Source organism: Lycorma delicatula, chromosome 11 (genome assembly GCF_047948215.1).
Source record: "Lycorma delicatula isolate Av1 chromosome 11, ASM4794821v1, whole genome shotgun sequence".
Taxonomy (NCBI): Eukaryota; Metazoa; Arthropoda; class Insecta; order Hemiptera; family Fulgoridae; genus Lycorma; species Lycorma delicatula.
This window is the reverse complement of record NC_134465.1, coordinates 6947519-6970669: the sequence shown is the minus strand read 5'-3', so window position 1 is coordinate 6970669 and position 23151 is coordinate 6947519. Positions and strand designations below refer to the sequence as shown.

The window sequence follows — 23151 nt, the reverse complement described above, 5'->3', positions numbered from 1 at the left end:
AGTAGAATTATACTTAAAAAAAAAAAGTTTAAAAAATTGGTTGTATTGTGATTTTTTTTTTTAGTTCCCTCTAATTGGTCAGCTGTTTTCACAATTTTCACCATCTGCAGTTAAAGACACAACAAAGAAAGGAAGTAAATTTACACCTAGAGATGTAGAAGATATATTAGAAACATTGGGTTTTGCACCCGGTTCAGAAGTATTTATACACATTATATTATTATATCAAGGTAGTGGCTCACCGAATTGTGTACAAGAACCTTTGTTACTTTGTATTATTAGAGCAATTTCATCATTTTTTTCACCACCACAATCTCAGTCAACATCACCTAACAGGTTTGAATCTGAAACTATAACTACTTACAGTTTGATTTTTTGTTACATTATTTTATTTTATTAATGTGCAATATATATAACATTTTAGAGTTGTTACTATATTTTAAAATATGAAGAAATATTGTTTAATCTTATTATTTCTGAATATACTGATCAGTTTTATAAAATAAAATATATTCTTCTTTAAAAGAGCAAGGTTATTGCATCTACTATCATTGCAGTAAATAAATTCTTAATTGACTGAAGACTTTTCAAAAAATTTAAGATTTTTCATTTTAATGCAATGAGTAACTTGCGAGGGAAGTAAATTTAAAAGAATTTGTTTTAGAAATTCTTAACAATATTTTTGTAGTAGTTTGAAGGCCTAATAGTGTAGAATATATTAATGCAAAAAATTCCCACTAACTCCTTTTTTGAAGCAAAATATAGCAAAAAAAAGGAAAACATATAGTAATTTTTTGAGGAGAGGGTGAATATTAAGTTTCTAAAGAAACTTTTATAAGAAATGGTTTTTGTTAAGTGTACAACAGAGCAACCTTTTGAAGATTGAATAACTAATTAAAAAGAAAAACATGTAAAACTAGGGAAAGGTAGTTAAAGAAGAATGTAAAAAGACATAGAACACTTAGGAAGAAAAAGAATTATGACATGTTATATAAGAAAGTAAAAAATGCCACATGGGATAGAAGAAATCCTTCTTATAAAATGAGAGAAATTGAGAAGAAAAATGGTAAAAGCATTCTTGAAGAATATTAGACAAAGAAATGAAGGGGAGAGTATATAGAAGACTTGTTTGTAGGGTGTTAAGAAGATGAAGGAATAGATGAAACACTTTCACTGTGCAGTGCTATTTACAATACTGGATTTTATTAAAATAATAATGATACCAATATCTAAAACGAGTGGAACCAAAAAAATGTGAAGAATGTAGAACTATCAACTTAACATCACATGCTGCAAAAATAATGTTGAGAGTTATGAATAGAACATTAATTACAAAAATTGAGAATGCTGGGGAAGTAAAATTTGATTCAGGAAAGGAAAAGGAACAAGAGAAGTTGTCGAATTGCTGAAAGTGATTGGGGAGAGATGTTTTGAAAGAGAAAGAGGAGCTTGTGTTTTATAGATACGGAAAAGGCATTTGACAGAGTACTGTGGGAAAACTTATTTGAGATTCTGAAAGAAAAGAGAGTTGATTGGAAGGATAGGAGACTGATCAAAGAATTGTATATGAAGAAAAAAGCAGCTGTGAAAATAAATGCAAATCTCACAAATTTATTAGAATTAGGGAGAGGAATGAGACAACATTCCTGTCATCAGCAACCTTGTCTCATTCACTTTTTCTGTCAAGGAAATGTTGAAAGAAATATTGGATGGGCAAAAAGGAGTTTAGGTGGAAGAAATATAAATTGTGTCAGACTTGCTGACAGTCTGCTAATTGTAGCTAAAGACATTTAGATATTATAGTGAATGATAAAAGCATTGAAAGTAGGGATGAAGGAATATGGGTTGAAAATAAATGAGGAAAACAAAAGTTATGAAGGTGAATGAAAGGGAATATGGATGCTGTAACGGGAGAAGGAAAAATTGAACAAGTAAAGACATACAGATACCTTGAGACAGTACTAACTGAAGAGTGGAGGAGTAAAGAAGAGATTAAGACAAGAGTTACAATAGCAAAAGAAGCTTTTTCTATAAAGAAAAACCTGCTTTGCAGTAACATGGATCTGATCATGAGGAAGGATTGGTAAAGTGCTATGTTTGGTGTATACTTTTGTATGGTAGTGAAACATGGACACAAGGAAAAAGGAAGAAGACAGGATCAAGGCTTTTGAGATATGGGTATAAGTAAAGTTAGAAGTATTAAAAAGAATAAATGAAGACAGAACAACATTGGCGAGTAACAGAGGGAGGAAAGGAAATTGGATTGGGCATATAATTAAGCGAAAAGGAATAATAAATACGGTAATAATAAATACAATTATTGAAGGTTCCGTTAAAAGTGAAAAAAGAAGAAGGAAGAGGCTGAAGTTAATAAATAAAGTGTAGTGAAGGTAATTATAGGACAAAAAGAAAAGGACGGGACAGAAACAGATGAAGAAAACATTGATACCAGGGACCTATCAACGGGCAGAATACCACATTATGATAATTTTTACTAGCTGACCCCCCCTCAATTACACCATACCTAACAATATTGTAGTAAATTCCATACATAATAATAAATAAATCTTGAACTGCAAGAATATTGCTTAATCTGGATAATATGAAAACTACATATTTTATTTTATTTGAAATTTCACAATCTCGTCTAAAATTTTGATAAGTTATAATAAACTTGTTCAAAGAAAGTTACACAAACTTATATAGTTTGTGTATCAGCAAATTGATTGCTGATAACAATATTAAAATCAGTAGGAACACAGTCATAATGATTACCAAAAATTAAACAAACAGACAGCCTTATTTACATATAGAGCTAACTTGTTGCAATCTAACCATACTTAATTCAGTAAGTTTTTCAATTTAAACTTTAAACAAGAATTTCTGTAACATATTGAAACTGTCATCAGCAAAAGATAAAATTTTACAGTCACGTTTTTGCAGTTCAAATGTATATATCATTAATATAAATAATAAAGGCTTAAGAATGGTTTCTGAGGAATACCAGTATTCAAATCTTGCAGGCTGCTTTTTATACCTTTAAATTTAACATACTGCCTTCTATTCAGCAGATGATTTTGAAGTAATTGATGAGGTAAACCTCTAATACCAATTTTTTCAAGTTTTCAAAAAAAACCTTTTTTGCCTACATTATTGAAGGCTTTAGCCAGATCAAAAAATACAACAGCTATAGGTTTACTTCTGTCTAGATTTTGGTAAATATTGTCAGATAAGTCAGTAGTTCCAGGACCTTTTCTAGAAGAATATTATATTTATTCAAGAAATTCAAAATTCTATTATAATATCATCTGTGTTTTTTCTAATTTTATTTTTTAATCGTCCTACATTAATATATTATATGTTGGATAGATATGTTATATCTTTTTATTATAAAAATAGGCATTGTGTAATTTGAAGTTAACTACTTAATTTTTGTTATTATCTTAGTAACATAATTTTTTTTTTAGATTAACGAGGGCAGGGACTGCCACCCTTGTTAAAAAAAAATGTTATTCCTAAAAAATATAATGTTATAAGCCAACTAGCTTATAAAATTGTTTATTGAAACCTTTTTTTCAGGATGGTTGGAGGGGGGTCTCTACTTTAAATCCAAAATGGCAGCTTCCAACTTGGCTCATTTTGGAGAAAACTTCATTTAAAAATATTTGAGTAGTTCAAGTAGCTTATTTGCATATATATTTATTGTCACTGCAGTACCAGTAACTGAGTGGCGAGTATACCAATTTTATAATAGAGAGGTTTTCGGATTCAAGTCAAAAAAGTTTTACTTTTTTCTTGCATATTAACTTACGCAGATGATTTTTTATTATATAAATTTTTTTTAAATTTATAATACTATTTTAAAAAATCAGGAAAAAATATATGAATGTCATGATTGTCGATTATTATTTTATTTGAATATAAAAATTATTAGCGTAAGAACCTTTACGAATATGTGGGAATAAAAGATTTACAATAAATTGATTTTATATTTTATATCAATACTATTCTTCAAATACTGCGAGAAGAGGTTGTATCTTGTTCAAGTGCTGAAAACTTGAACCGTGTAATTATTGCGGCTGAAAATATTGATATACACATTACAGACAATGCTGCCATTGCATTGGAAAAAGATGAACTCAGTTGAAAATATATATTGCACAGAATGAAAAAAATTTTATTGTTTTTATCGCACGTCATTCGTATAAAATAGAAACAGAAGATTCAGGATATGAGGTATATGTTGAAGCTAATAGATTAATATAGAATGTAAAGGAGTGAATTTTGAAGCGCATTAAACCTACCAAAATGAAGATAAGAAAAATGTTCCTCATTATAAGCAAAAAATGCCAACAGAATACCTTTAACCTAGCCAAATGAAACTGCCCAGTGTTGTTTTTCTGCAGTGATTTATGGTAAATGTTAACATTAATTTTTATTAAGTTTTTTTCATAACTAATATATTTCAATTTTTAAGAACTACATCTTGAGACAAAAAATTACCTATATATGTTTTTAAATCATAAAAAAAATCTGGAAAAGAAGAGTAACAGCATATCTGTAATATTAATATAATGGGCTGAACGTGAAGCATAAGATACATTGATTGAGAGAGGTTCAATGCAGGTGCTGATTGAGATTTTGTGGATAATGAGTTAGAAGGGATGTTAAAGGAAACTTGATTGAGTAAATCAAAAGTTAATAGTAAGTTCAAGTTAAGTAATTTCTGTGATTATACTCCTTTCAAATCTTGCTGTTCTGTGAGACTGTTTATTTTTATTTGGTGATGCAATCAATTGTATAATTATTCATTTGACCAAATATAGAAAATATGGTAAGAAACAATCTTAATTTATAAATTATGTGTTTATTATTGAAGTGCACAATACATATTTTTTAAAACATACACTTTATTTTCTGTTTCAGAAAAGTAGAATTTCAAAATAATGTAAGAGACAAAGTTTCATTTAGCGGTGTTTTACAACAATCTGATAATATTAAAAGGAAAAAAAGTGAAAAAGATCTTAAAGGGCTAGGCAAAATAAGTGAAAGTAAAGCACAATTAATAGACGAATTAGACGGATCAAATTTAGAAACTTTGAAATTTTGTCCGGTTACTTGTTTACAAGAATATATGAAAAGGTTGCTTTTACAGATTTTAATTTTGTATTTATTTAACCTAAAATTTAATTAACCTGGTCTTCCATATGTCTATGAAATTAATATAGTTAATTAATGATTATATTTTGATAAATTTTCTTCTACTAATTAAAGGGAATTTGTTTTTCAACAAAAAGAGTTTGATCAAGTTGTTGGTTTACAGTATCTACGTTAATTTTTATTATGGCTAAAACCTCTATAAAGTATATTTAAATACAATTTACATCAATTTCTCAGATAGTAATAATCTTCATTGCACAGCTTGTCCCTGTGATGAACTAAATAAGGATTTAGTTCATTCATTATTTTTATCAGAATATAAAAGTACATTTTTATAGATCACATCATTATAAGATAGCTTATAAATAAAAACAAATTATATACAAAAAAAAAAATAAATAAATAATGTGATTCAAGTTTATATTAATTATTATTTAAATATAAATGTACTAAATAACATTAATGTATACACATTAAATACAGAAAATTACTACAAAATAATTCACTATTCAGAAGCTACTATTGAAAATTATTTTGAGCAGAAAGTTATATATACACCTTAAACAGGATGAAAATCAGTTTTGTTGTAAACCAACAAAAACCTTTGCTTAAAAACTGTCTTCACATCTAAAAATAATAACAAAAAAAATTGTTTAAAAAATGTATTTCAAATCTAAACGCAATAGAAATAAAAATAAAGAAAGAAACTTTTTTTAGATCTAAAAAATATAATTAAAAATATTTCCGTTTCTAATGATTGAAGAATATATTTCTGTTGGATTTCAAATTTTCCCAGTTTCTTTAGACTTGCACTTATTCTACTTAGATGATTACCCTTAGAGTTTCAGTATACAGTATGAAATATTCATTAATTTTCCAATTTCTTGCTGATTAAAATCATTTGTGTTTTACTATTGTGAATAGATAATTTTTATTTTTATATTTTTTGATCAGAAAACATTTTTTGAACAACTGTTTTTGCTCTTACTTTGTTCATAAATAGTTAATACATTACTTCTTTTACACTATTATTATTTCTTCTACTTAATTATTAATTACTGACATCTTTAAAATGCTAACTTAACCTTCCGCCGGTAAACAGGGGTGTTTCATTACTTCAGTGAGGGATATATTGCATTGTTTTTTTGTATTATTGCTTGTTTGTGTCTGTCGTTCTACGTATTCTATTCTTAGGTCATTCACTTTTAGTTTCCTTGATACTAGTTGTGTGTACATATTTTCATTGGATTTACTGTACTTTGGATACATCACCCCTGATACCATTTGTGTTAGTGAATTTTGTCAGCATGTGTCTGTTAAAAAATGGAATTCATCAGTGTAAAGAAGCAAATTTTTTCAAATGAGTTAAGTGATGAAGATAATGTTTTTGATGATCAGTTGTTATCTGAAGAGGAGGATAGTTTTGAGGTATTGAATTACTGTGAAGGATATGAGGTAATAATAATATCTACTTCAAATATAATAAAAAGGTAAAAATGGTCATAAATGGTCACTTTCACCACCAGAAAATCAAGTAGAACACAATTACATAATAAAGTGAAAATTCCAAACACTAGATTGCATGCATATATTACTTCTGAAACTGATGCTTTAAACTTGCTTATTGATAAAAATTTAATTCATATTGTAGTGCAGTTTACAAATAATGAAATAGAGGTAAGATGTGCCAATTGTGCTAACCAAAGATTTATACATAATAAAGATGATATCAAAATAAAAGCACTCTTAGGATTATTGTACATGGTAAGAAGGAGAAAAGATGGCCATTTGAGTACTTAAGAAATGTGGGCATGCTCCTCAGAGTACAAACTTGTTATGTCAGAAATGTGATTTAAATTTTTGTTTGTTTAAAATTTGACAACAAAAATATTAGGGATAGATTTGATAAGTTCTTGTCTATTTGTACCTTGCGGTCAGCTTTCATAAAAATTTGCCGAGAACAAAATATCCCTCATGCTTATCTGATAATTGACGAACAGTTTCTTGGTTTTTGAGGAAAGTGCCCTTTCTGAGTGTACATTGCTTCAAAGCCGGATAAGTACGGCATTAAAATTGTTACAATGTGTGATGCCAGAACATTTTATATAATTGAAACCATAGTGTATGCGGGGAAGGAGAAATGGAAATAGACATAACTTAAGGCTATCTAAAGACAGCCTAACTACATACTATATAAAAACTCTCTCAGAATCAGTACATGAACGTAACAAAAATATCACTGTTTTTGTGAAAATTGGTTAACATCGGTACCCTTAGCAAATGAAATTCTAAATGATTACGACTTAATACTTGTTGGAACTCTGCGCAAAAACAAAGCAGATATTCCACCATGTTTCCATCCAAACAAAATGAAAAGTGTCCTATCGTCTCAGATTGTTTTTGAAACTATGGTTTCATTTACTCCAAAAAAGGATAAATGAGTTATTTTAATCTCTACAATGCATAATCAAAAAGATGTAAATGAAAATACACAGAAACCAGAAATTATCAAGTTCTACAACTCGACAAAAGGTGGAATAGATGCCTTTGATAAAATGGTTCATGTATATAGTGTTTTGAGATGTATTAATCGCTGGCTGCTTCGTATGTTTTTTGGCATTCTTGAACGAGCTGGAATTAGTGCTCTGATTCGTAATAGAATTGTTAATAATGAAACAAAAATTAAAAGAAAAGTATTTTTGAAAAATCTGGCATATCAGCTCTGCAAACTACATATACAATGACGTCATAAAACAAATTTGCCTTGTCAAGTTAACAAAGACATTTCTAATTTTCTTGGACTAAAGTGGCCATTAGATGAAGATGAAAAACAGAATTTCCTAGCTAAATTACAGAAGCAATCAAGGTGCTTCATTTGTTCTAGAATAAAAGACTGGAAAATTAAAACAGCCTACACAAAATATGAAATCATGTTCAGACCAGCAGAGAGAGATAAGTATAAAGTGTTTTATAAACTGATTTTGTAAAATAGTAAAAGATTTTGTATGTTTCCTTTCATTGTTTCAATTTAAAGTAATATTTATACATAGTTTTAATAAATTTCCATTATTAAAATTTCATTTTCTTGTTATTTAAAGAGCCTGGGTTGATTCATCACCCCTGTTACCTAACCCTTTCTTTTTCTGTTTAACCTTCGGAACTACTGTAAGGTACTACTTCAGAGGATGAATGAGGATGATATGTACGAAATGTAAATGGATTGTAGTCTTGTACAGTCTCAGGTCGACCATTTCTGAGATGTGTGGTTAACTGAAACTCAACCACCAAAGAACACCAGTTTCCAAGAACTAGTATTTAATCCATATAAAAGTAACTGCCTTTACTAGGATTTGAACCTTAGAACTCTCAATTTTGAGAGTTAATCCAGTTGTCTTATTTATGTTACCAGCAGAAGGTTAAAGCTCATTATTTGAGCTATGATGTCACAATCAATAAAATTAATACAGTAGTTCTATGTAGTTATAATGTAAACAGTTAATAATATGTTTTAAGATTTTAAGGAGGTTAGTTGTTATTATTTTAAACAGTTAAATTATGTAGAATTCTATATAATATTTTTTTTTCTATATTGTTAATTCTAATATTCTATTACTAGCAAGTTTGTAGGATTTTTACTCTTTATCATTCTATCTATCTCATTTTCCTCTTAAAAAAAAAAATTAATGAATTTTAAGAAAATAAAATTGCATAATTTTTACAGAAACAAAAGTAATAAATTTATTGGTTTTTTAGTAAATACAGAAATTTTTTACTTTTTAATTTTGTTACAATTAAAGGATTCATGAAGAAGAATTGAATAAAGTTAAAGAAGAAGAAGAAGCAAAATATAAAAAATTATTAGAGGATAAATTGAAAGATATGGAAAAGAAAATTAAGAAGGATAAAGATTTAAAAGAATGGAAAACAAAGATTGAAACCGAATTAAATGAACGTGAGAGAAGTCTTCATCAACTTGCGAACCAATTACGAGCTCAGCATACTGAGTTGTCAGAAAAACTAATGATGTTAGAGGTATGATTATGAAAGATTTTCATCTCTTGTTTGTGTTTTTATTTATTTGGTATTTATTGTAAATTTATATATTTTGTTTTAAACATTGTGACTAATTATGAAATAATAATTTATAATAAATGAGACTAGCACTATAAAGAATACAATTTGTTTTCAACAAATAATTGAAACCATTTGCAGACAGAAAACCTTTCTTTCTTTTTTTCCTGTTTAGCCTCCGGTAACTACCGTTTAGATAATTCTTCAGAGGATGAATGAGGATGATATGTATGAGTGTAAATGAAGTGTAGTCTTGTACATTCTCAGTTCGACTGTACCTGAGATGTGTGGTTAATTGAAACCCAACCACCAAAGAACACCGGTATCCACGATCTAGTATTCAAATCCATGTAAAAATATCTGGCTTTACTAGGACTTGAACGCTGTAACTCTCGACTTCCAAATCAGCTGATTTGGGAAGACGCGTTAACCACTAGACCAACCCGGTGGGTTGCAGACAGAAAACCTATTCAGCAACATCTCCTCTAAACATGTTTCTGCTAGAAAAAAGCAAGTAATTTTAAGCAAAATTTCTTCATGGTAATTTATAAGATGTACTTTGAACATCTACAAAATTTCTAAAGCTATACATGATCAAATTTTCCAGTTAAAAGAATGTTTCCCAAACTTTAGGTACTGATTCAGGACACCAAAATGAGCAAAACAGTTCATATCAACATAAGTCCTATTTTGTTTTGTTTTCCTTCTGGACGCCATTTTGTGAATTTCAACAAAAAAATTATTTCTCAGTAACAGGTAAACCTACTATAATTAAATTTAGAAAATCTAAGATTTTCTAAATTGTCTTATCTAATGTGTCTTATTCTACAAAATAAACATTTTTGAAAACGTCACTTTTTATTAATTTACTATTATTATTTTATTAGTAATAACTTTTACTAAATTTAGTGGAGGAAATAGAAACAGGCAAAAATTATCAGCTTGAATTACCATGTGCAAGCATACTACTGGGTTCATTGTCTGCAATAACGTGATTGTTTGTCAATGGATTTTTATAAATGAGAGGTGTCATTTTGTTCAAAATAAAATGCGTAATAAATCTTAAAATAGGTAAAAATTTTATCAAGCAAATAATTGCAAAGCTATTGAGTTTAAAAAAATTAAGATGGTTGCTATGTTGAAATTTTTAAAGGTGATGTTATCAAAAATTTTTATTTTGTAGAATAAGATACTACTAGTCTTAGATTTGTCAATTTTAATTAAAATAGGTTTAAAAGTTCCTGAGAAATAATTTTTTTGTTGAAATTTACAAAATGGTGGTGTTCAGAAGGTAACAAAGTAAAACAGGACTTATGTCTATATGAACTTTTTTGTTCTTTTTGGTGTCCTGATTCAGTACATGAAATTCAGGGAACACATTCCAGAACACTCCGTATGTATTTAAAAGGTAGAGAGTGTCAAAATTTATAGATCATTTTGTTTAGTGACTGAAGACAAATTATTAATTGAATAAAAATTATTAATTATTTTACAGGCAGAATCACATGATCTGAAAGAGAGAGAAAGAAAATTAAAGGAAATTAAAGAAAAAGATGCTGAAGAATTGCATAGTAAGAAGAGTGAACTTGAATTGCAAAAAAGTAAACTTAGTGAGGCTTATCAACGGTATTTTTTTTAATATTAATAATCTTGATTACTTTATTTTTCAGTAGTCATCTCTGGCTTATAACATAATACATTTTCAACTTACCCAGATAGCCGTCAAGATGCATTGCTTCTTGCCGTACTCCTAGACTTTTAAGTTATTAAAGGAAATGCATTTATGCACAATAAGTACAGGATTACGGGAAGAAACAGCTATATCAATGAAGCCTTCTGTGTAATAGGATTGAAAACATATGTCGTAGTCCCAAGATAACTACTGGATTATCAAGTATTTCCTTATAAAAAGTATAAATATAGTAATAATATAATGAATTTCTATAAAGCAAAACATAATCAATTTTTAGAAATAAACAATATATTTATAAATTAAATTAAGTTATTAATTTATAATAACCAAAAAAAGAAAAATTAACAGAGTTTTGCTTTTATTTAAAAAAAATGATATTAATTAATATTAAAGTAATTTGTAACACATATATACATATAAATTACACAAGCCTAAGGAAAAATGTCATGAATCTGTCTGGATTTCAGTAACAGCAATGTCGATTATTCTAGTTTTAAATAATGGCAATGAACTTGACTTTTTATTTCATCTTCCACAAGAGGTTATCGAGTGGAAGTTACATTCAAGGTAACCCTCAGAAATGCTGAAATAATGCAGAAAAGCTTGTTATTTAAATCTGACCTGTTAAAGGTATATGAAAATCTCTTTTAATACTTCTTGAGATACTGCTATAAAAGAGTAGTTTTGTCTATAATTTAATGTGCTGACTACTTAATTATAAGGGAATAATAATAAACCTTAACCTTTAATACAAATTAATTCCTCAGAGAATCCCCTCCCTTGCCATCATTTTTATTTTTTTTTACCACTAAAACAAAAAAATTGTTTTATCTATATAGACTTTTTTTTAAAAATAAATTAATTTAAAAACAACCTTCCTGTAGGACAAGTAGAAAATAAAAATCAAATGAAAACCAATTTTCTCAGAATTTGATTTTCTACAAGTTTTGATAATAAAATTTACGCATTTATTAGTCAGTTACAGTTATTGTACTTCAAACTTAAAAAAAAAAAAAACATGTTTTTCATCACCAAACTTTTCTGTTCTACATTGGATATTATGAAAACTAAGGGAGACACAGTTCTGAGACAATTTTATTTGATTTTAGGTCAAAAACCCCATAAGAAACCAAGTTTATCCCTTATATAACGCCTTAAAAATTTCAGTATGACCTTATTTTACCGAGCTTTTATGGATCTTCAAAAAAGTTGATTTTACTAGTTTACAGAACTTTGACTTTTACCTGGATTAAGAGTTGTCCATTAATTCTCACAAAGCAGTGGGATTAAACAAAAATTTTATTTCATTTTACATTCAAGGAGAAAGTATTCTAAAATATCCTTATCCTTATATACGATGATCATTCAGATAGTTTTCAGCCTGACAAAGAAAATGAAAGATTTTACAAAAAATATTTTTATTCTTTAATGTAATGATCACCTTGAAACTTGATACATTTAGACTAATGACTTTCCAACTTTTTTATACCCTTTGTATAATGCAATTTGTCCAACTCTGCAAAATAAGCAGTCATCTCAGCTTTGACCTCATCATTTGAAGTGAATTTTCATTCAGTGAGCCACTATTTTAGGTTTCGGAAGAGAAAGTAATTTCTGGGAGTTAGATCCAGAAAATGCAGTGCGTGTTGAAGGACTTAAAAGTGTACGTCATGGAATTTTGTAGCAACAACCTGAAATATGTGTAGACACACATTATAATTATGAAAAGCACTTTATTTTTGGCAAAATTTGAATATTTAGCCTGAAGAGGATTCTTCAATCAGTTTATTCTGAAACAGAATGCTCCCCAATGGTCCTGCATTTTTCCAGATATTGTATGAGCACCATACCATGAGAATCTCAAAAAACTGTAACCATGATTTTTCTTCATAACTGTTTTCACTTTCTTTGGTACGCTTTCACTGTCCCTCATCCAGTATGAATTGCTATTTGGTCTCTGGTGTGTATTGGTGAATCTGTGTTTCATTTACAGGTATAAAACATCAAAGAACTCAACAGAATCACATTTAAATAAATCTTAATGCTTTTGAGAAATGTTTAATTAATGGGTTATAGATCACTAACAAACATAACACTATCAAGGCAGAAAGCTTTTTCATACTGAAAAGTTTGTGTAAAATATAGTGGACATGATCTATTGAAATGTTTACGCCAGCAAGCTGGCTTACCTGCAGTCTGTGATCATTTAATATGGCATTGTGGATTTTTGTAATGATTTCTTTGGTTGTAGCAGCTTTTGAACATCCCAAGTGTTCATCATTTTGAATAGATAAAAGAACATGTTTAAATTCTGCAGCTGATTTTTTTTTTTGCTGTCAATAACGAAGGGGAAGAATTCTTTAAACTGGGATCCAACTCCCAGTCTGTATGTCTGTTGGGGTTAAACCTTCATAATAGCTTGAAGTTCAAGTTTATCATTTTTCAGAAAATCACAACTTATTTGCTTTACTCAATCACCATAAACAAGTAACTAAATGTATGCAATTAAGACTATGCAGTATGCCATCGTAAATATCGTAACTTGACAAGTATCACTGTCATTTGGTCATACTTATACATCTCTTTTGTCAGGCTGAGAAGTCCAAATGACTTGAAATATCTCTCATAATAATTTGTATGACATGTTACCCACCTCTTACTAGGAATATTTTAAATCAAAACAAAATGAATTCAAAGCAAATTTTTAATTATGAAATAGACAAAAATAAGTGAAACGTATCTCAAGCATCAAAGTTATTTATAGTTTGATTTGACTCGCTTTTTGCTTAAAAAAGTGTAATACATTTAATTTTTATTATTCTATTAATTAGTAATACCCAGTATTTTATTAATTATATTATTTGGACATTCAAATCCATTCAAAAGGACTTCACCTTAAGTATGACTCCGACCAGAGTCTTGTAACACATTGAATTTACCTAAGATATGTTTGGTTATAATTGAAATACTAAAAAAAATGATAAATTTCTATAAAGGTGCAATATTTATTTAATTTAGTACTTCTGTAATTAACAGTTTTTTATTACAGTTTGGCCGCTGATCAAGAAGCAGTCGCCAAAGTACAGAAAGAACTATCAGAGAAGGAGTTATCTTTAAAAGTACAAGATTCTTACAATCAGGAATTTAATTTTTTCCATACAATTCAAGAACAATATAATTCATTACGTCACCTTATAATAAATGAGAAAGTACCAACTGTTGTATCTAGAGCTTCCAATACGGTTTTACCAGTTACTGCAACCGCTACTACTAATACGAATTCAGATATACCTATACCTCCACCTCAAGAAGATAAAGGTTTACAAACAAATAACTCATCTCCGATATCTAACAAAATGGTAAATACACATTTTACATTATTTCTAAAAAAAATCCTTTTTTTTCAAAATAAAGAAGCAGAAGCTTGATCTGCTTTCATTTTCAGTGCTTATATATTTATTCTTTACAGGCTTCAGATGTAATGGAGAAACAAAGCAGAAGGGTAATGTATAGCTATTTCTACATAGAAGAAAACATCAGCAAAGCCCAATGAAATGAACTTCATTAGTTCTTAAGTACTCTAATAGGATTAGATTGAAAAAAAAAGTTTCTCTGTTAAACCTGAAAAGAAGGAATGAGATTGTGGTCTATGATCATCACCCATTCCAGGGTGCTAAGTATGGGAAAGAAGAAGGGTGCTAGGAAGGAAACTTTTATAATGTATACTTCTTGAAGGGCAAATTTTAGGAGAAAAAATAATGTTTTTTGCAATTTTCTTGTACAAAATATTCCTTCTTGGACTTTTTCATTACTATATAGATAGCTTTTATTGATTAAAATCCATCAAGTTCCAATTTAAAGTAAAAAATATCAACCGTCTACTTCAAAAACAGGATTGTTATATTTGTTTGTAATTATACAGAAAACAATTATTTATGTTGTGCAAGAATCAGCTGGCATTTACAAAAATAGAAAATGAAGTGAACTCTGATTAAAAAAGGAGTGAAGAAGGATGTAGTCTGGCCCCATTGATTTTTTAATTTCAATGTAGAAGAAATGATTCAGAAATTGAAAGATAAATTTGAGATTGATAGCTTTATAAAAGAAAAAGTTTAAGATTCATTGATGACGTTGTTTTAGCAGAAAGCAAAAATAAATTATAAGAAATACTGAAAGGCATAAATTTGTATGCTAAAAGAAAAAAAAATCTGTAAAGTAAAACTAAAACAGAACTAATGAAATGTATCAAAGAGGAAGTTAATGAGGAATTAAATATTAGGTTAGGGGAATAAAATATACTGGAAGAGGATTTTGTTATTTAGGTAGAAAAATTATAAATAATGGTTGAAGTAAGGTGAACTTCAAAAACAGATTGGCACAAACAGATCACAAAAGAAGTCAGGTAGTATCTAATATAGATAAAAAATTTCTTGAAAATATTTGGGTCATATGTAATGCTTTATGGTTGTGAAATTTGGACAATAAGAAAACACTGAAAAAAAATAATAAAGGCCTTTAAATGGCTTATATAAGTGTCGATGCAAGAGTTAAACAGGTTGATAAAATGAGAAATCAAAAATTCTACTGTTCATCTTGAGATGAAATTTTGCAGTAAAATCTTGTAAGAGGTGAATTAGTTTGGTTATCCATGTAGTAGGACATCCAGGTTTAATTGTTCTGTATTAGAAACGTAGACAAAAATTGAATTGTCTAACGTATACATCAGGAGAAAAACGTTTCACCAGAAAGTAATAAAAGATAAGATAGGATAAGCTTAGATAAGATTATAGTTTTTATAAGTCTACATTATAAAACTTTCAAACTGTATTAATAGTTTAATAGTTAAATTAATTGAGATTAAAAAAATGATTAAAAATGTTCAAATTCTACAAATCAAGAAATTTCACATATGACTTTCATAGTATAATTTCAAAAACCATCTATAGCTACAACCTCTCACTTTCCCATGTTGACATAACTCCAAGCACTGCTACTTAAGTGAATTTTATGTTTAATTTACTTGTTTTAATAAATGGCTATTCTAATATCAGTTAATAAACAGTGTTTATTATCAAAAGTAAATCTGCGACTAAATAAATTCAACTTTATTATAGATGAAACATTTTAAATTATGTAAAAGAGAATACAAGGTCTGTTCAAAAAATAACCAAACTCTTTTAATTATGCAACAATGGAGATATTTAGTGACGTGCAGTTGACAGCATTGTGTTCCGCATAATCTCCTCTGTAACCACATGTTTAAGTGTTAGTGACGATTTTTGTAATGTTCGTTTTTCAGGTGCAATGATACAGTGTAAAAGTTTGCGTGAAACTGGGGAAAACTTTCACAGAAATTTTTCAAGTTTTGAAACAAGCTTACAGAGATGATGCTCTGGATTGTATGCAATACTATGAATGATTTTCATGATTTAAAAGTGGTCGTCAGTCAATTGAAAATGACCCTCGACCAAAAAGGCCTTCAACTTCAGCTGATGTCACACACGTTCAGAAAATCAGCGTTCTGGTGCAGGCAAATCGTCGATTGACTATAAGAGAACTTGCAGAAAGAGTTATCATCTTGATTAAATCATGCTGTGACATTTTGACAGAAATATTGAACATGCATCGAGTCGCAGCAAAGTTTGTTTGAGTGGACAATTGCCGGCAACTCCTTGTACAAGCTGATGACGATGAAACATTCATGCAAAGGATCATAACAGGAGACGAAAGCTGGGTTTATGGCTACGACATTGAGACAAAACTTCTATCATCAAAAAATTGCACATTACAAAAATCGCTACTAACATTTAAACATGTTGCACTCAAATAACAATAACACAAAACTAAACAAGATGTCAACAATACAAGAACATGTGGTTACAGAGGAGGTTATGCGGAACACACTACTGCCAACTGCACATCACTAAATATCTCCGTTGGCGTGTAATTAAAAAAGTTTAGTTATTTTTTGAACAGACCTTGTATATGTTGTCCTATATTTTTGGTCTTAAAACTCTGCATCCCGCTAACAGATTTTCTTCAGATCTTTCTAACAGACCTCATGTATTCTCACAAATAATAAACATTTCCATTAATTATTGGCACCAATGCTTTAGATTCATTGACAAGACTATCTTATACCAAACAAAAAAAAGTCTGTGAACAATTTTTTCATCATATACATAAATAAAGACACCATGAATCTGAATACCACATAAGGGAATAAATTTTGACCTTATAAAACCAATGAAACATAATTGAAAGTGACACACTGATTATCTTAAATCAGCAAACTTTACCAGACTGCTTTAAACGCACAAACATTTCTTTAAAAATAATTGCATAGAACTCTGCTATAATGTACCAAGCAAATATATCCTCACACTATTCCTGAATTGTAGTGTGAAAAAAAGGTGTGTCACAGCAATTCCTCAACAAATGCTGCAACATGTGTAACATCATATTCAATTATGTGAGTTGCATAATTGAGGCCACTTTCAACAACTACTGTAATTTACTCATTTTCCCATAAGGCTGCATCACTTCTTGAACACTGTGTTATTTACACTTCTGACTATCAATGGCATCATTGAATATACTTAATACAATTCTTTGTAATGTAAATGAAGTTCGTAATATTTCTATCTTAAAGTTTATTATTTTTAACTTGCTTTTCATTTTATTAGATGTCATAAACAGTTATAAGAGACCTGATGAGAAATTATTGCTTAAAAGTAAAAAATAACTATTCTAAAACAGGATAAAGAAAAAGTGGATTCAGTAAGTAAGTTTCTTATTGCCAATCTCTGTGCACTAATTGTATAACATACCGTTGAAATACCCGTAACAGTCAGTCTCTAATAGAGTTATACTTGTTTTATCAGCTATTTACACAAACAGCTTATTAAAATTCATGGCATTACTGAAAGGTTTTGATAGAAATATAGTAGTATATAATTGTGGCAGTAATATTTTATGGGTAATATTAATGTAAAAATGTATGATAATATTAATGATTAATGACATGGAAATGCTACTTTAATGTGGAGGAAAATACAAACTTCTGGATAAGATCAATGATAAAATTTTTTGTACAATGTTTTTGCCAAAATTTATATTGTTCTTCATCACATAATATGTATGAAAAAACAAATATATATATATATATATATATTCAACAGTTTATTCTACAGGTAAATATAATGCATCTAAAACAGTTTGCAGTGAAAGCATGTTAATTCTTATTAGTTCAATGCTCAAAATTCTAACATAAGAAATTTTTAATCCCTTAATAGATAAATAACAGATTACAATTGTTTTGTTTTTTGTTTTATTTATAGGATATGGAATTTTTGCAAAGATTAGAAGAAGAAAAACAAGAGCTGAATGAACGGGTCGTTCAGCAACGACAACGTATCGATGAATTAACCATCAGAGCTGCTGACTTATCAAATCAATTACAAGACGCTCAAGTAGCATTACAATTAACTACACCGCATCAAATGGCTATAACGACTCCACCTTTAACTGCACCTCCTACCGCTCATGTTTTTCCACGTCCTACTTGGCCACCGCACATCGGTTCCGGTGAAGAAACTAGTTTTTTTGCAATGCAACCGCCATCTAACCAAGCTCCTACTGGTAATTCACAAGCTACTAATACTGGTGCTATACGACGTAGTGAAACTCGACGAAGACCTCGTAGGACTGTTGCGCAACAAAAACCATATCACTCATCTGATGAATCTTCTGCGACCACAACTGATGAAATGATTCATGAAGCTAGAGTCCGGTAATTACTACACATATTTTCATTATTATTTATTATTTAATGGTATATGTTATTTGAACAATAATCAGCTGATATGATATGTCAACTAGTATATTACATTTTATTGCTTGAACTTTTGGCTGGCCGTGTTTTTTTTTGAAGGGGATAAGTCAGCTATCCTGTAGAATTTCTTATACATAACCATTGATTTATGAACTCTGTATGACAAAAATTATTATTTTATTATTACTAGCTGTCGTGTACCTGTCGTGGCCTTGCCCATGTGATACTTGATTTTTAAACATATTTATTGAATGTTTTGGATACTTTTCCTTATTATGTTGTCTGTGTTTAAAATATGATGTTAGAAATAGATAATAGAACTCCTGTTCTTATCACTCAAAATCATCAAAGTTACTTGTGGGCTCCCAAAAAACAAAGTCTACCCTTCTTTCCATCCGAACCCTCACAGGCCAGTGCTTTTAAAAATCTACTAATAAATACTAAAAACTTCTTAATCACATGTTATTTACTGAATTTATTTTAATAAATATTTAAATAACAAATAACATAAATAATAAAAAAAAAAACCATTAAATAACTAATAACAAATAACAAAAAATGAATATAAATATTTTAAGTATAATATAAAAATAAAATTATTCTAGAACTTCTTTGTAAACTACATTAGATGTTTTTCCTTCTGTGCCAAAATAAATAAACCTGAAGGGATGCTGATTCTGGAGCATGCCACATAAAATTGCCCATGTGAAAAACAGTCTTCTCTAACATCTATCCCAGCAACTTGTAACATTTGGCTTTGTGATTTACTTATTGTCACTGTAAAACATACTTTAACAGGAAACTGCATTCTCTTAAATTCAAACGGATAGTCTGATGGTATCATTGGTATGCGAGGAATGAGCATAGATTCTACTTTAGCACACCCAGTGGTAATTTTAGCTTCAATAACATTTTTTTGAACGGCGATTATACAGTCATGTACCATTGCATAACTTAGGTGGGCAAGGATTCCTCAGTAACATAACTGAAGCACCAACTTTCAAAGTTGGCATGTGTGGTGGAAACCCTGGTGGATTGAGAGAATTGAGAAATTCAGCTGGGTAATTAACTGCTTCATCGACTTCCAATACTGAATTAACAGATCTATATTCCATCCTTTCAGCTTGAAATGATTCTAATAATATTTGATTTATTTTAGCTGCTGTTTAATTTTTTGAAGTCAAAATGGCTCTCTTGCATAGGCAGACCATAGATTTGTTTCTGAGGTTTCAAATATCCGGATATATTCTATCTGTGAGCTCTTTTAAAGTACTTACTACTGTACCTAATAGTGCAGGTAAAGTAATTTTTCCTTCAGATTCAGGGAATTTACCATCTCCTATTTTTAAGAAAAGCTCAGAAAACTGTCCAGCAGTATTGTCTCCTTTTAGGTGCACTCTCATATTTTTAGTAAGAGATAGTTTTACTATATGAGGCCACAGATATGAATTCTTGATACATGCCTCTACATTTTTGGCTCGTGTTCCTTTAAACACTACTGGTAGAGTTTGACGAAAATCTCCAGTTAAAAAGACAGTAACTTCTCCCATGAGTATATTTGAATTTCTGAGATCTTTGAGACAGTTATTTAGAGCTTCAATCCCTTTCTTGTGTGATATTGGACACTCATCCCAAATAATTAATTTATATTCTTGTAAAACCTTTGACATATTAGATGTTTACTGATGCTGCATGTAGGAGTTTTGATATTGTTGAGATTAAGTGGTAGTTTAAAAAGCCGAATGTGCAGTCTTTCCTCTACTTAATAGCGTAGCAGCGATGCCAAAGCAATGTCGTGAGTGCTTCTTACTTTAGCCAAAAGAAGATTAGTCTCCAATTCTCATTTGACTTCTGGATAGTTAGAGCATCTAAGTTTTACTTCTTTACATCTTCACCAACAAAATATATTTGCAAAAATTTAGCCTCTTCCTGAGAATGTGGTATCAAACTGCCATATAAATGGTAAACTTAACCTTGCACTTTAAAAGTTGGCATAAAACCTTCTTCAACAATCTGCTTAGCACCAAAAGATATCATCTGAAAACAACCATTATATTTTCTACTACGGTCAATAAAGTGGCCATGTTCAGGTTGATCACCATTTAATAAGGCACATAATGTTTTAGGTGGTGGTTTCAAAGTTTCTAGCTGTACTTTTCCAGAATTGCACATGCCAGATGTTTCACCTTTCCATTTAAGAGTATAACAAAACTGACATTTTTCAGTCATAACTCCAATATCATTTTTATATTTCTATATTAGGATCGTAAGCCAAACCAGACAGTCTTTTATTTTTCCATGGGCGCACATGCTTTTATGGACGAATCGGTGGAATCTTGCACTCATATCGATTTTGGGATGCTCTGAACTTCTGGTATGTAACTGCAGCAGCTCTATGTACTTCTGGATGCCTATTTTGATAGGCTATTACTACAGCTCTTTGGACCTCTGAATGATTTTGTTGATAGTTTTTCACAGCTATTCTATTATCTTTTGGGTTGATTTGTACATACTTTTTTGCCGCTTTTTTGACTTGATTCTTTTTCGATCTGTCAATGAACCTCGCACGAGGCTTTTTATTATTTCTAACAGGAATAGTTGAAGAAGAATTTTGTGAACTGTTGTCTTCTAAATCAGGCAAATATATATAAAAATGACCACTACTAATATTCCCAGTAAGACGCAATCTTTTTACGGGCAATGTGTCACTACCAAATTTCCAATAAAGATTACAGTTGTAATAAACTTCAGATAAAAATGAAAAAGTCTTACCAGCTGCAACTAATTTGCAATAACCACCGTAGACTGAATGAATTGACATTTCGCATACATATTCCTCACAAGTTGGAAAGTTGTCACAATTTGAAGATTTGTAAGATATATGAGCAAAGTCAATCCAATGATCAGCCACATACGAAACGAGTGTGTTTTGTACCTCCTGGCATCATTTTTCATCACTGAATAAGTGAAAAGCAAGTGCTCGGAACAGGCATCCACCATCTCCTTTGATAGGTTTAACTGTTTGGGTTATTAACATGTCGTTGACAGTTATCTTTTCAACTGACATGTTTATTCACTTTTTGAAACACTACACTAACCTGTTGACTCATAAAAAATCATATGACTTTTTTTTTCTTAAATGTTTATAAATGATCGGTAGGAAGAAGGAACACCAACAAATAAGTGCTAGAAGAAATAAACAATAAAAACAACATTAATAATAAATTTAAATTAGATTAAAAAATTACATTATTAATAAATTTTACTACTGTAATCCATTCATTCAATATTGATTGACCTTAAGACAGAAATATTTTTTACACATTCAATCGATACTGAAAATACTATCCATTATTCATTTGAACCCCTTAAAATCATAATTTCACAAAATCCTTTCTTAGTATATGCCTACTTAAAGATACGAAGGTAACCTGAAAATTTCAAGTCTCTACCTATAATAGTTTTGGCTGTATGTTGATTATGAGTCAGTCAGTCAGGACATTCTCTTTTATATATAGAGATTAATTACTAATGTAATTAATTTATTATAATTAAACAATTATAAAATTACAAGGCATATTCATAAAGTAAGGGCCATTGGCTTATATTTAAATATTAGCAGGTCTGAACACAGTTTCACGCAACTGCGAATGTTGATAGATGGCCCTTCGCAACGGCAAAGGGCCATCTATCAACTATTTATGAAGCCAATGCAGTTGTTTGCTTTCGTGGTGCAAGTGGTAGCGTCTCAGCCTTTCACCCGGAGGTCCTGGGTTCGAATCCTGGTCAGGCATGGCATTTTTCACACACGCTACAAAACACTTATCTCATCCTCTGTGGAAAGAATTGCTTGACTGAAAAAAAAAGAAAGTAGTTTGTTTGCCAGTGAATGCAGATCGCAGTGTCTGCGACAATCGTTTCTTCCGCTAGTTGTGAAGTGCACGCTGTGGTTTGATATTTGTTTGCAAAAGAATCTTCAGCTGCTGAAATTCATCGGGAGTTGTGCCTAGTGTATGGACCTACAGTAATGAGTGAAGGAAAGGTTAAACAATGCTGTTGAGACTTTAAAAATGGCTTCACAAATATGCATGACAAAGAGCGGAGTGGCAGGCCCAATTTTCAGACCGACAAAATCATTGAATAAGTGAACTGAAAACTGCGATGTGATTGGTGATTGACAATTAGTGCAATGGGTGATTAATTTCCACATATTGGATGCACCTCTACCTACATAATTGTCACAGAAAAGCTCGGATATCACAAATTGTGTGCAAGGTGGGTATTGAAAATGCTCACCGACCAACACAAAGCGCAAAGAATGTGTAGTGGATGAGTGTTTTTGGATCACTATCAAAAGATGGAGATGATATGTTTTCCCACATTGTTACAAGCG

The 23151-nt window shown here is 29.9% G+C and overlaps 1 protein-coding gene across 1 annotated transcript in view; it reads left to right on the top strand.

Moving 5' to 3' along the window:
- Nucleotides 1-23151, top strand: part of LOC142332526 (uncharacterized) — a 56879-nt gene that overhangs the window by 12900 nt on the left and 20828 nt on the right. The window contains exons 4-9 of the mRNA XM_075378975.1: nucleotides 65-336; nucleotides 4927-5142; nucleotides 8958-9192; nucleotides 10727-10857; nucleotides 13974-14283; nucleotides 18265-18716. Coding sequence (XP_075235090.1) covers nucleotides 65-336; nucleotides 4927-5142; nucleotides 8958-9192; nucleotides 10727-10857; nucleotides 13974-14283; nucleotides 18265-18716 — 1616 coding nt within the window. The remainder of the gene's footprint in view (nucleotides 1-64; nucleotides 337-4926; nucleotides 5143-8957; nucleotides 9193-10726; nucleotides 10858-13973; nucleotides 14284-18264; nucleotides 18717-23151) is intronic.